The sequence below is a fragment of the Pelobates fuscus genome, chromosome 1 (genome assembly GCF_036172605.1).
Source record: "Pelobates fuscus isolate aPelFus1 chromosome 1, aPelFus1.pri, whole genome shotgun sequence".
NCBI lineage: Eukaryota > Metazoa > Chordata > Amphibia > Anura > Pelobatidae > Pelobates > Pelobates fuscus.
The window spans coordinates 84730778-84745583 of record NC_086317.1 but is presented as its reverse complement, the minus strand read 5'-3'; the positions used below and the strand labels follow the sequence as shown (position 1 = coordinate 84745583).

The 14806-nt window shown below is 44.0% G+C and overlaps 1 protein-coding gene across 1 annotated transcript in view; it reads right to left on the bottom strand.

Moving 5' to 3' along the window:
* Nucleotides 1-13210, bottom strand: part of LOC134604410 (solute carrier family 13 member 2-like) — a 78108-nt gene extending 64898 nt beyond the window's left edge. Inside the window, exon 1 of the mRNA XM_063449954.1 lies at nt 13070-13210. Within this exon, the coding sequence (XP_063306024.1) occupies nt 13070-13171 (102 nt within the window). The 5' untranslated portion in view covers nt 13172-13210. The remainder of the gene's footprint in view (nt 1-13069) is intronic.
* Nucleotides 13211-14806: the final 1596 nt, after the last annotated feature.

Sequence of the window (14806 nt, the reverse complement as noted above, 5' to 3'; positions counted from 1 at the left end):
CTAAGCTCTAGAACCACTACAGCTTGTTGTAGTTGTTCTGGCACAAAGAGCCTGTCCCTGTAACCTGACAAATGTGTACATTTGTCCCAAAGGCCACCTCTAGAGGCTGTCACTCAGAAAGTTATGGTCCTTTAATCTTGGCACCACCAATGTTCAGCATCTTAATGCAGAGTGCTCCCCATAGAAATGCAGTGATCTGCTGGTTGGCAATTGTCTCAAATGCTTATTGGCTCCCCCATATGCTTCCCTATGTGGAGGTGTTATATCAACTAACATTATCTTTAATTATGATGTCAGCCAGGTGAGGAGCAGCAGCTCTAGCGAGATCAGTGCGCCGGGGGACTAAAGGTAAGTGGCCAAAAGTATATGGGTACCTGACCATCACACCTATATGAATATGAGCTTGTTTGACATTCCATTCCTAAATGACGTGCATTAATATAGAGTTGGTCCCAATTTGCTACTGTAACAGCTGCCACTCTTTTAGGAAGGAATATTTTTTTTAAATTTTCATAAGTGTATATTTAATAAATATATACATGTATATTTTTAATTACTCATTCTGTTTTTAGTTACTTTTAGTTACTATTAGTCACTACTAATTACTTTTACACTCTTGAGATTCTGAACCAAATGGTGTGAAACTGAATATGACATTACGTATATATTTTGCAGCATGCCTATTGACCATTTTTTAGCCCTTTTTGTTCTTCAGATTCGGTTCCCAAATCAGAATCTCGGTTCAGAAATTCTGCCAAGCTGGAACGACATTTGGTCGAAAGGTGTCATGAAAATATTTGGTGAAAAATGGTGAGTTGAGCACAATTTTGTCACCGGGCACAAGTCTAGTGATCAATGAGGTTTAGGTTAGAGTTTTCTGGAGATTACTCTTCCAGAGCAAACTCCTCAATCCATGACTTCCTGGACGTCGCTTTGCAGGGCCCAGGAACAGTTTTTATACTAATCTTTCCTGGCTAATTATGGCAGCATTTAACATATGGGTTTAGCTCCTCCCTCTAACCCTCAGGACAGGAAACACAAACAATTAAGCATACCTTCCCCTGGTATAATAGGAACCCCATCAGCCATCACACCTCAGTCTTTTTTCCTGTCCTCATAGCCCTAGGACAGTTGTTATCTTTTTTTTCCTCCCTGAATTTCAAAAGGGTAAAGTTTTTTTTTTTTTTATGCTCACCTGATCATGCTGCTATGATCTTCACCCTGTGGAGGTCAGCCTCCCTCCACAGGAAGCCCAGGCACATGTAGCCCTTTCCCTCCACGAGCAGGGAACCCCTGGGAGCCATGGTGGGTAGTCCCCCTGGCATCTGGAGCCTGAGTTCGCCAGGATTGAAGCCTCCAGACCTCGATCAGACGATCATCGATCCGGTAAGATGCCCGCGCATGCGCAATGGCCACGGCCAAATTTTCGGCATATTTGCCCTCATCCGAAATGGCGGACCTGCGGACTTGCGACCAATCAGCGAATGCGCGCCTCCTTAAAGGCACAGAGCGGGAAATTTGAAAATGGCTGTATTTCTGCAAATAAGCTGGCGTTTTCAGTTCCCTCTGTTGTACAGTGCTCTCTAGTGCCATATTCTGTCTCTGCATAAGCATGTTAAAGTTTGGATGCATGAAGTTCTTTGTAATACCTTTATTATGCAGCCCTTCTACTAAAATGGATCCAGCATAAGTCTACAAGATCTACAATAGGTCATAGGTGAGCATAATCTATATTCTATTTATTACTTTTAAAAAAGAGTGCATGGAGGGTACAGTCATATGACTTCTGTGTTTTACAGCCCTCAAGACCGGTCTGGCCCTAGATCTCCATCTAAGAGGAGGGATAAACCGGCGGCCTGCCGTGGTAGTGGCGCAAGGCCTTTGGATAACTGCAGGTTATGCCGCAAATGTTTATCCATGATCGCAGGAGAGTCGGAACATCGCAGGTCTCCTCAAGCCTCTACGTCCTCAACTCAGGACATAGCTTATTGGATTAAGCAAGCAGTGGCGGAAGGGATTTCAGAATCCAATAGAGGTAAAAGACCCAGGCGTGAGAGCTTTGGCCAAGAATCCGACCTATCTGAAGAAGACTTCAGACATCCTGCTGGTTCCTTTGATTTGGAGCTTATGTCCTCTAGTGAGGAAGAGTCCACGGAACAACCGTGTTCATTGGACACAAAGGCTATGGAGCATCTAATCAAGGCAGTGAGAAATATTCTATATTTGCCAGAAGAAGTCAAGGAAGTTTCTACTTCTGATAGACACTTCGGAGATCTCCATAAGAGGAAACCTTCCTTTCCAGTGCACAGATCCATTAAAGAACCGATTCACTCAGAGTGGAATGCTCCTGGAAAAAGGATTACAAGTCAAGGTAGATTATCAACATTGTACCCTATTAAGGAGGAGGATTCAAGAATGTGGACAGCGGTCCCTAAGGTTGATGCTCCAATTATTAAAGTGGCAAAAAGATCAACTCTTCCGATTGATAGTAATGCTTCTCTCAAAGAACCCATGGATAAGAGAATTAACGCAGATCTTTCTAAAGTCTTCACTACAGCAGGCTTGGGTTGTCAACCAGCAGTCTCTATCTCTGCTTTGTCCAGAGCATTACGTTCATGGATACTTGATTTGGAAGAGGATATTGAGAGAGGAGTGAGTAGACGTCGCATGACGGACTCCTTGAAGGAGATCAAACTTGCCAGTGATTGGCTGTTGGAATCCTCCACAGACCTAATCAGGATTTTTTCCAAGGTCATGGCACACTCTGTTACTGCCAGAAGGGCTCTTTGGTTGAGATCCAGGGGAGCTGACCTCTCTTCCAAGAATAATTTATCATTTTTACCATTTCTCGGAGAGGTGCTTTTTGGCAGACCACTTGAGGATGCTATTAAAAGAGCGGCTGAGGTCAAGCACATCTTGCTTCCACAAGACAGGCGTCCGAAGAGACCACAACAGGACCATCGTCCTTACAGGGCACAGGGAGGCTATAGAGATAGTAAAACCTATCGACCAGGCAGAGAATTTACTTGGCTCTCCAATTGGAAGAGTGGTCAAACCGGAAAAGCTTCCAGACCAAAGGCTCAAAATTCCTCCTTTCTCCCCACCAGATTCTGAAGGTGGTGTACGCCAGGTTCCCCATGTAGGAGCACGCCTTTCGTTCTTCTGGAGGATCTGGAGTGTGATTCCAGATGCTTGGGTGAATTCCGTAATCACCGCAGGATATTCTCTGGAGTTCGAAGATATTTCCCCTCCACCAAGATTCAGCAGAACAAGACTCCCTGTCGACAGACAAAAAAGAGAAGTCTTGACCCATTATGTTGCCAATCTATTTCTAGAAAGGGTCATTGTTCCGGTTCCTGTGAGAGAAAGGTTCCAAGGGTTCTATTCTCCCCTGTTCTTAGTAAAGAAACTAGGGGGAAAGTGGAGACCTATTCTAGATCTACACCAGCTAGACATCTTCTTAAGGATAAGAAAGTATCGCATGGAATCCATCCGTTCCATCATTCCAGTGATACACCACAGAGACTGGTTAATCTCAATAGACCTAAAAGATGCCTACTTCCATGTTCCTGTCACAGAAAGACATCAGAAGTTTCTTTGGTTCTGTGTAAGAAAGGAGCACTTCCAGTTTCAGGCTCTTCCATTTGGGATAAGTACGGCCCCCGAGAACCTTCTCGAAGATACTGGTCACGGTAATTGCTTTCCTGAGGAAGATGGATGTAGCCATTTACCACTACCTCGATGACATACTGGGAGTGGCCTCAGACTTTGAGATGTTACTCCAACACAGACATCTAGTACTCGAGACTCTCTCTCTCTGTTTGGGTGGCTCATCAACCACGAGAAGAGTCATCTACAACCTTCAAGGGAGCTGGTGTTCTTAGGAGCAAACTTCAATACCCTCAAGGCGATGGTATCTCTCGCCCAAGAAAGAAAGTTGAAACTGCAGAATCGTATTCAGGTTTTTCTTCAAAAGGCTTCTGCTTCCGCAAGGGAGTTCATGAAACCCCTGGGTACCCTGACCTCTACTATAGATCTGGTCAGATGGGCACATTGGAATCTTCGTCCACTTCAACAGTATCTCCTGAAGAACTTCAAAACCAGCTCAGAGGACTGGGAGAGACATATCCACATTCCTCTCACCCTGAAAAGGAAGCTTTGTTGGTGGATGAAAGAAGAAAACATCTCCAGAGGTTTTCCTTTGAAGGAAGTCAACTGGGTAGTCATCACGACAGATGCTAGTCGATTCGGTTGGGGTGCACATCTGGTAAATTCCTTCGTCCAGGCCTTCGAATATAAGAGAATTGAGAGCAACGTTTCTGGCTCTTCTTCATTTTCAGCATCTGATCAAAGGAGCCTGGGTGAAGTTGAGAGTGGACAACAAAGCGGCTGCTACATATATCAACCATCAAGGGGGCACCAGGAGTGTCGCACTGATGAAAGCGGTGTCAGCAATCATGACCTGGGCACAAATACATGTGGAAGGTCTACGTGCGGCCTATCTTCTGGGAAAGGAGAATGTCTTGGCGGACTTCCTCAGCAGACACCAGGTAGAAGCCACAGAATGACACCTGTCAAGAACGGTGTTTCGGCAATTGGTCCAGAGGTGGGGTCTTCTCCAAGTGGATCTCATGGCTACGGCTCAGAACACTCAAGTTCCTTGTTTTGTTTCAAGGAGATTCCATCCGAAGGCGCTGGATCAGGATGCTCTGTCAATCAAATGGCACTTTCGTCTTGCATATGTCTTTCCCCCAGTTCCTCTCATTCAGGCTGTTCTGAGGAAGATTTCCAGAGAACGTTGCAAAGTGATTGCAGTGATCCCCTTCTGGCCAAGACGTCCTTGGTTTCCTCTTCTGAGGAGGTTGGCAATGGAGGACCCTTGGGAGATTCCGGTCTCGGAGGATCTACTGACACAAGGCCCGGTGGTTCATCCAGAACCTTACAAGCTCAGGCTTCATGCATGGCTTCTGAAAGGCAATCCCTGATGAAACAAGGCTTATCGGAACAGGTGGTATCTACCCTTTTATGTTCCAGGAAGATCTCCACTTCTTCTACTTACCACAGAATATGGGAAGCCTTTGCGGTATGGTTGAACTCTTTGATACAGAACATGGGTCCTCCTACTGTTTCTCAAGTCTTAGGTTTCCTACAAGCGGGCCTGGAGAAGGGTCTCAGACTTAACACCCTGAAAGTTCAAGGCTCAGCTATCTCTGCTCTTTCTGGCATTCGATGGGCACTTCATCCTATGGTGGTTCGTTTTTTCAAGGCCGTTTTACGTATTAGACCTACTATCAGACAATTGGCGTCTCCTTGGAATTTGCCTCTGGTGCTGCAGGCCCTAACAGAGCCTCCCTTCGAACCTATTGAGAACATGCATATGCAGATCCTTTCTCAGAAGACTCTATTATTACTGGCTCTAGTCTCTGCCAGAAGAATGTCTGACATCAGAGCTTTATCAGCCGAGGAACCTTACACTTCATTCTTCGATGATAGGGTCGTTTTCCGACCAAGACCTGAATTTCTCCCGTCCGAATCTGGCAAAATGTAAGACTAGATTAAACATGCTAAATTACAATGTTTATACCAGTTATGATATGTTTGAATTGTTACTCATTATGTTTTTTTTTCTTATTCCTGCACGAGTGAGACCGCTACCCAGATCACAAAAGAGGGGACGACAACAAAGACTCCGGAGAGGGAACCCTACGAACCCCAGACAGGTATGGGCCCAACTCTCCGCACAGACACGCAACCCGCTAGACTAGCCATCCCATGGCGCTAAAAATACTATCGATTAATGCTAGGGGACTTAATACGCCCATTAAGCACAGGACTCCCCTACGCGACCTGAAAACTAAAAAGGCTGACATCGCCCTAATTCAGGAGACCCATATGCCTAGGGCCGCACCCGTCAAATTGGGAGAGCGCACATACACAGTCGCCCATGAGGCGAGAGCGATATGTAAGCAAGCGGGAGTGGCCATACTCCTCCACAAACACTGCCCCTTTACCCTACTGCATAAACACACGGACCCAGCAGGCAGATTCATAGTCCTTTCGGGCACATACCATAACACCAAACTACACTTAGTCAATATATACGCACCCAACGAGCCCTACCACGACTTCTGGAACACCATAGAATCACTGCTACTCACCTTACAGGTGGGTATCCTAGTGGTAGGAGGCGACATGAACGCGGTTCCCTGCCCAGCCCTCGACCGCAGCACCAAACCAGGAACACAGAGATCCCAGGGCAGAGGGGGACAGGATAAAATCTTCCACTCCTTCCTCCAACACACTGGATTACTGGACGCGTGGAGGCTACAACACCCAGATACACAAGACCACACATTCCACTCAGCCCCACACAACACATACTCTAGGATAGACAATATACTCCTCAAAGGAGCGGGAATGACCAAACTCATCCATTCCGAAATAAACACCATAACATGGTCAGACCACGCAGACATAACAGTTACACTAGGAAACTTGCAACACCACACCACTTGGACGTGGAAACTCAACACAAGCATACTAGCTGACGAAGACATACTCAACGCAACAAGAAAAACAATCACAGACTACTTTAACGCTAATGACACAGAAGATATAAACCCGACCATACTATGGGCAGCCCACAAATCAGTGTTAAGGGGACACCTCTTACAAGCGGCTACACATAAAAAACGGGCAAAAACGAAATGCCTAATGGAGCTACAGGCAACACTAAGGAAAACAGCTCAACAACACAAACAAAACCCCACCACCACCTTATACAACCAATTGCAAAACATCCGACATTTCATTAAGGAACAAACCATAGCAGAAATAACCCGCTCCGTACTCTGGTCTAGAAGGCTATTCTACGAAAAAGTGAATAAAATGGACACAATGCTGGCACGCACACTCAGACCCAGACAGGAACGTAAACACATCACCAAAATCCGCAACTCAGCGAACCAAATAGACAACACACCGAAAGCCATCAACGAAAAGTTTACAGAATACCTTAGGGCATTATACAACCACACACCTAGAGAAGGGGAAGAACAAGCCCAATGCCTAAGCCGCATAACAGAATTCCTAGCACACACACACTTACCCACAGTAACGACAGAGGACGCCACCGCGCTAAGCAAACCTATCTCACAGGAAGAGGTGGGGGCAGCAATCTCCATTCTTAAAGGTAATAAGGCTCTGGGACCAGATGGGTACGATATGTCGTATTACAAAAAGTGCAGCACGGAGTTACTGCCACACCTCACCAAGCTATATAACCACTTCCTACAGGGAGGCACCCTGGACCGGGACATGGCCATAGCCAACATAATTTTACTACCCAAACCCGATAAGGACGCTACCCTAGCCACCAATTACAGGCCTATCTCCCTAATTAATTCAGACCTCAAAATCTTTGCGAAAATCCTGGCACACAGACTGGCTCCCTTACTACCCAAATTAATCCACCCGGATCAGGTAGGCTTCCTACCGGGACGCCAGCTGTACGAAAACACCCACCGGGGGGTAGACCTGATGTGGCACATGGCAAACACTCGATCACCATCCCTGGTCCTCTCGCTAGACGCAGAGAAGGCCTTTGATCGGGTGCAATGGCCCTTCATGCTGCAACTGCTCCACTCACTGGGCTTCCCTGACCCCTTCATCACAGCAATACGAGCACTATACACAAACACACGGGCACAAACCCTAGTGGCGGGAGCACCTAGAATCCCCTTTGAAGTAGGAAATGGAACACGACAGGGCTGCCCACTGTCCCCATTGTTATTTGCACTTGTCCTAGAGCCATTTTTACATGTAGTTAGAAATGACCCTAATATTACAGGGTACAACTTGGGAACAAACAATTTAAGATAGCAGCATACGCAGACGACGTACTCCTCACACTTACAAATCCATGCCAATCAATGGCTCACCTAGCGGGACTTCTACAAACATATGGGGACGTGTTAGGATACAAGATCAACCTCACCAAATCCATAGCACTACCTTTCCACATGGCCGACCAAGACATACAACAGATCAGGCACACACACCAAATCAAAATTAACACGGAAGCTCTCACGTACCTGGGAGTGAAGCTAACGGCAGACACCAACACACTGTTTCATCTAAATTATACACCCCTATTCGCAAAACTAAAATCCGATTTGGAAAATTGGACAGATAAACCCATCTCCTGGCTAGGCCGCCTACATTCGATAAAAATGAATATCTTACCCAGACTGATGTTCCTATTTCAAGCGCTCCCAATTAAAGTAACCAAAAGCGACTTAAAGGACATACAGAGGGCAGCGGACGGGTTTGTATGGCAGCGGAAAAGACCTAGGATAGCCAGAGCCACACTGTACAATCCGAAATGGAGGGGGGGACTGGGCCTGCCACACCTCCACCACTACTACGTAGCGGCACAGATAGCCCAAATAGCACATTGGCACTGCCCCATAAACCAACGTAGATGGGTGGACATTTAAGCACTAATGACGGGTGCGGACCTCCCGCAGTTTCACATTTGGACGCCAAGGGAACACAGAGTGCTCTTGAGGACCAGGTGTCCGGCCATTCTCAACTCCATTAGCATATGGGACCGATTTGTACAAACATATAAACTAGCGGACATCCCCTCAGCAATGACACCGGTACTGCGCAATAGGGCATCCCCCCCAGGGATAAGGGCACAAGACTTCAAAGGCATAGAAGCAACAGGCTTACAGAGATATACACACCTCTACATGGACGACCACTTAGTCTCATATGAGCACCTACAATCCCTCGCCCCGCTACAAACCCGCGACTTCTTCCGGTACATACAGCTGCGAGATTTTACGCAAACAAAAGAGGTTAAAACAGCCGCGGCGAAACCCCTAACCTTCTTCGAACAAACAAGCCTGAAAGAAAAAATGCCAGCGAATCTAATCTCGCAGCTGTATAACCACATATGCACAGCATCGGGAACATGGGGAGCTCAAACATACATGGATAGATGGGAGGCGGACTTGGGGGAAACATTGGAGGGGACAGACTGGCAGGACATATGGGAGACAAATGCAAAGGTGTCCATCTGCACAACACTGCAAGAACAAGCTTTCAAAATAATGTTACGGTGGTATACCACCCCAGTGAAACAATATCATATGAAACAGAGTCCTACAGACGCATGCTGGCGGCTGTGCGGAGAGAGGGGCACATACATCCATATGTGGTGGCAATGCCCTAAGATACAGGAATACTGGGGAAAGATAGTAGACAAAAGATAGTAATTTTAGAACGACAACTGACACCGGACCCATGGGCATGCCTCCACTCAAGACCCACGGACGAGCTCTACAAACACGACCAAAGACTTCTAAATATGCTCTACCTAGCCGCTCAAAGAGCGATAGCGCAACACTGGATAAACCCAGAAACACCCCCACTCACCCTGGTCAAGACAAAAATTAGGGACAACTACTTAATGGATAAAATGACAGCTCAGGTGAGAAATACCACCAACACGTTCCGGAAAGTCTGGGCCACATGGGAACAATACAACAACTAAGACAAATAGAAATGACAGAACCGGGATAGCGAAATCTCACTCGTGCTTTTGAACTACTTAGTTTTATTTTATTTTATTTTAATATGGTTTATTATGTTATGAAATGTTACACTGTATGTGAAAAGAGAAAAAAGGAAAAAGCTGACAGATACTGCAGCAATAGACACCTTAACCGGCCTCTGCGCAGGTCACAGGCTACGAAACTCAAAAAGGTACCAATAACACTGTATTGCGTGCATTCATACCTACCGTTGAATCACAAAATAGGCTTCTGCGCAAGCCACTCATGTTCTTTTGAAACCGGTCAGCACGAAAAATAAAGAATATATAAAAAAAAAAAGACCGGAATTTCTTCCCAAGGTTGTTACATCTTTCCATCTCAATCAAGAAATTATCTTGCCTGCCTATTTTCTGCATCCTTCTACCCCTGAAGAATCAAAGTGTCATATGCTGGATCTTCGTAGATGTTTACTGATGTATATAGAGGAAATCCTCTCAATTATTCATTATACCTTGGGGTTCTCGCAAAGGTGAAGCTGCCTCAGTCTCCACTCCTCGTTCCTGGACAGTTTCTGCTATCTCCAGGGCTTATGGAGCGTGTGATGTTCCTGTTCCGATAAACATCAGGGCTCATTCCACAAGGTCCATCGCTACTTCATGGGCTGCAGAGTCAGGAGTTCCTGCAGAGAGCATCTGTAAGGCTTCCAATTGGTCATCTCTAAAGACCTTTGTAAATCACTACAAAGTGGATATTGCTTCTCATTCGGATTCGGAGTTTGGCCTATCGGTCCTGAACTCCTTTAATCCGCATAGCTGATTTCTATATTAAACTATTTTTGTAGCATGTATTTCCCTCCCTGTGTTATTATTGGAGTACTGACTTTGTATTTGCGACGCAAGAAGAATAAATCTCTTTTATAAGAAAAGCCAGGAAAGTCTAATTGCGTTATATTTTTAAGTGACACCAAAGAACTATAATAAGCATGATACTAGGAGAGCCATCAAACAATAAGAAATAAGAATTCCCATACATATACTGTAAATGAATAAGTATCATGCAGAATAATTATTCTAAGTTCACATTTCTACAGCATGGCCTAGACTAGAGCTTCATAGCTGGGCTGTTTGCCTTAACAATAATATAACTTACTTTTGACCAGGGCAGATCTAATAGAGTAAACATTTCACAAACTGACTTGTAGCATAGGTGGTATCCTTGGACATTCCATGTTTAAATAAACATGCCAGACACCTAAAGCACTTCAGCTTGCTAAAGTGATTTATGTGTGAACAGTGTGTCCTTTTTTTATTTTTATTTTACCACAAGTGCAGATTTCAATAAAAAAAATGGCACATTTATAAATGTACCTGTTACAACCCCCTGGTTGTCCATCAGACAACAGGTCATGTTACATCCTGGTTGTTTAGCTCAGTAGAGTCAAGAGGCGAGCTAGTGCCCAGAACACCGGCCTTGCAAAGATTTCTCATTGAGCTGCATTGGTATGTGTCTGATTGGACAGACACAGAAAGTCTGAGCTGGGGGGAGAAGGCTGCAGACAATTGAACTGCAGCTTTTGCAAGGTGTTTTTAGATACCCTGATTGAAAAAATAAATAATTAAATGAATGCATGCTTTCATTGGGGGCATAGCTAATACTTAGGGATTTTTTAGAATGTATATTTTTTTTTTATTTTTTTTTGTGGAGTGGTGTGTTTCTTTAAAGCCACTGAGCCTTCAGTATGATCCGTAGAACTTCCAGTGTTTGTTCACTTAGGTTTCATGGCTATGCACCTGTTAGCAGTTTGTCAAGCTGAAACATCTAAATGTGATAATTGGTCCACAGCCTTTTGGCCACATAGTGCATGTGATTTTATGCTTTCATTTAGATACATACTAGTGCTTTGAAAAATGTGCTGATAAAGAAAAAAATCTTTATCTCCGCTGTAGTCACAGCTTGCCTGTTTAAATCTGAGTTTTGCAATCAGGTTTTCATTTCAAAATCCTGAGCTGTTTACTGTATAAACCTCAACGTGAACTGTAGTGAACCGAACTTCAAATTGCAAAACTGAAATCTAAACCAGCCAAGCCATGACTATTTGAGTATTGCTGAGTTAGAAAACACATCTGAGTATTTGTTTTTATATCAGCAAACAATGTATTGAACAGAATTCTCATTGTCTCGATGCAAAGAAGCAAATTTGACATTTCATTGAATTAAATCCTGTCAGTCTTAATTACAGGGAGTGTCTTAGCTTCACAGGGAGTTGGCCAATACTATAAATTGAGAAATTGAATGCAGTGTGTGATTGAACAAATTCAGTGCCAGAATCACCCATACTGCATTTTCGGTTATTCACTAAATAAAACAAACAGCATAATACGGGCAACTGGCCTCAGTAACAAGTGTAATGTTTTTTTCCCAGTACAATTGAATGAAAACCTGTTTAAATCTGGAAAGACGTGTTGTTTTTTCAGAATTTATTCTATTATATATACTAATTGAAGAATGGATTTCCAAGCTAATGACATGCATATAATATGGGATAACCATTGCTCTAAGACAGGCATAGGCAACATTCGGCACTCCAGATGTTTTGGACTACACCTCCCATGATGCTTTGTCAGCATTATGGGCGTTAAAGCATTATGGGAGATGTAGTCCAAAACATCTGGAGTGCCGAAGGTTGCCTACCCCTGCTCTAAGAGGTGTAGGTTATTCTCTAAATGTTAGCAATATGTTGGCAGTATATAAATCATTTTAATGTGGCAGGTGAAATTCAAGGCAGCGGTGCCCGGCTTTCTCTCACTGAGTACCACTAGTAATAGATAATTCCAGCTGTGTTGCAACATTTACTTTATAATACAAAATACTATTAATCTTAAAATGCTATTGCCTTCCCTTGGCCACTTCATATGTAGTCCAGGTTCTATAAAATGAGAAAATGGGGCTCAAATCGCTCCCCATGCTGCTAGCTGGTGTGCAGTACAGTTACCAAAACCCCAGGTAACCTGAAGGACTCTCCGTCACCTGATTATGAATTTCTACGTACTCTTTGACTGTATTCTAGCTTACCCATTGATGAATTTACTGTCTGTGTAAATACCTGGATAAGAGTGCTATAGAAAGCATTGGTCACATAAACAACAAAACCCTTTCTACACAATGTTTCACTTTGCAACAGAGAACATGCCCTTTATATGACTTTGTCTTTGCATTGAGTCTCTAACATCGGACTTCTTACAAAAATCTAATTGTAGATGTTTTGTTGTTTCGGTAACTATTTCATCTGTTTGCATAAGCGTAATGTACGTGGAACCAATATGTGTAAACAAAGAATTTATTTCAAAGAAAAAAAGTTACATGCGCACTATTCCAAATCCCTGTGTATATTTATAGAAAAGAATTATATAAAGAACGATTTCAGTCTAACAATGCGAATGCCCGGTAGCACATTGTTCAAACATAAATCTCTTTTCTTTGTAAAGCCAGCATTTAGGACTACTTACTTTGGCTGGCACCACCAATGGCAGGGGCAGAAGGAACAAAGGTGTGAGGAAGATGATGAAGTAATTTCTGTTTGCCAAGACCCATTTCCAGACTGATACCATGTTGCCAGCAAAATGTTCTGAAGAAGAGATTGCTCTTTGCTAAGCAGCTATTTAACAAGTAAGAGTCACCCAGGCAGTTGTGGGTGTTTTTTTTTTTTTTTCTTCACTGTACAATTGTTTCCAGCAATGAAGGAGGTGACATGGAAAGTCACTCTTATAATAGATAACCTGATGGGAGATATCTGTATCCTAATCATAAATCAATGTCCCTGATCTTTACTTTTTTGTCCTTTTACCTGCCAGACATTGTTTTTCGCCACTCTGATCATTCTGTCTTTGGAATCCAACGCTTGTCATTCTCCCTGTCTGCTCTTATTGTTTGAAGCAAAGCCAACTTGCAGAACATGAACATTTGAAGTCTATGCACTGTATAAGAATTAAAGGATCACTAAAGTGTCAGGAAAACAAGGCGGTTTTCCTGACACTATAGTGCTCTGAGGGTGCCCCCACCCTAAGGGTCCCCCTCCCGTGGCGCTGAAGGGGTTAAAACCCCTTCAGCCACTTACCTTAATCCTCTCCTCCCCCGCCGACGTCAGCTCCCCCGTCCAACGTCAACCGAATGCACATGCGTGGCAAGTGCCGCGCACGCATTCAAAGTGTCCATAGGAAAGCATTTCTCAATTCTTTCCTATGGACGTTCTGCGTGATGGAGGCGAAATATGCCTCCAGCGTCGCAGATGCACCTCTAGTGGCTGTCCAAAAGACAGCCACTAAAGGCTGGATTAACCCCAAATGTAAACATAGCAGTTTCTCTGAAACTGCTATGTCTGCATCTGAAGGGTTAAAACCTGGGGGACCTGGCACCCAGACCACTTCATTGAGCTGAAGTGGTCTGGGTGTCTATAGTGTCCCTTTAATATAAAACGTGTATAATGTGTTAAAATGAAGAAACAAATAATATAAGGTGACACCTTTTGTACCTGAGACCCAGCAAGGAAGTGCTGAATCTCCATCATTTGTAGCATGTAACTTCTGCGAGAACCAGAAAATGACTGATATTATATTCTCTTCTTTTCATTGCTTTCAATAGATATGTACATAATCACTGCCAATGGATGAAACGTGTGGGTCAATAAAAATGAGTAGCTTCAGTAGTGAAACACATCAATTACTTACACCGCAACATAGCAGAAGCAGTCCTCCGATTCTCCTTCGGTCTTCAGTGATTTACCTTGCTTGGGGGCGCTTCCCCAAGAAGGGCAAAGCTCTTCAGTGATGACAACATGCTATCACTCCATTCTTATACTAGATGCACTAGATGCCCCAGCTGGGGAGTTTCCATAGCAACTGCAGCACATGCATTGGACCAGAAGGATTTCCTGTGGGAGATCTTTTCTGCTCTCCTTTCTCAGTCAATGCCTTGGCGTTGAGTGGCTGCCGATGCATTGACTGAGTGATGGGAGGAAAAAACATTTTTGAATAGCACAATGTATAAACAAAATAAAATATTAAAAGGTGTCTAGATGTGTCCTTTAAGTGTCCCTTTAATTCTGCATGATTAAAGCGGCACTGTCATGCCGAACTTACCTTTCCTCAATCTCTTCCTCTTCTCCCCCTCTCTTGGGATCTGTTATTCTTTTCTTCCTGTCTTCTTTAGTTTTCTTTAAAATCATAAGACAAAGTAGGGACTCTTTG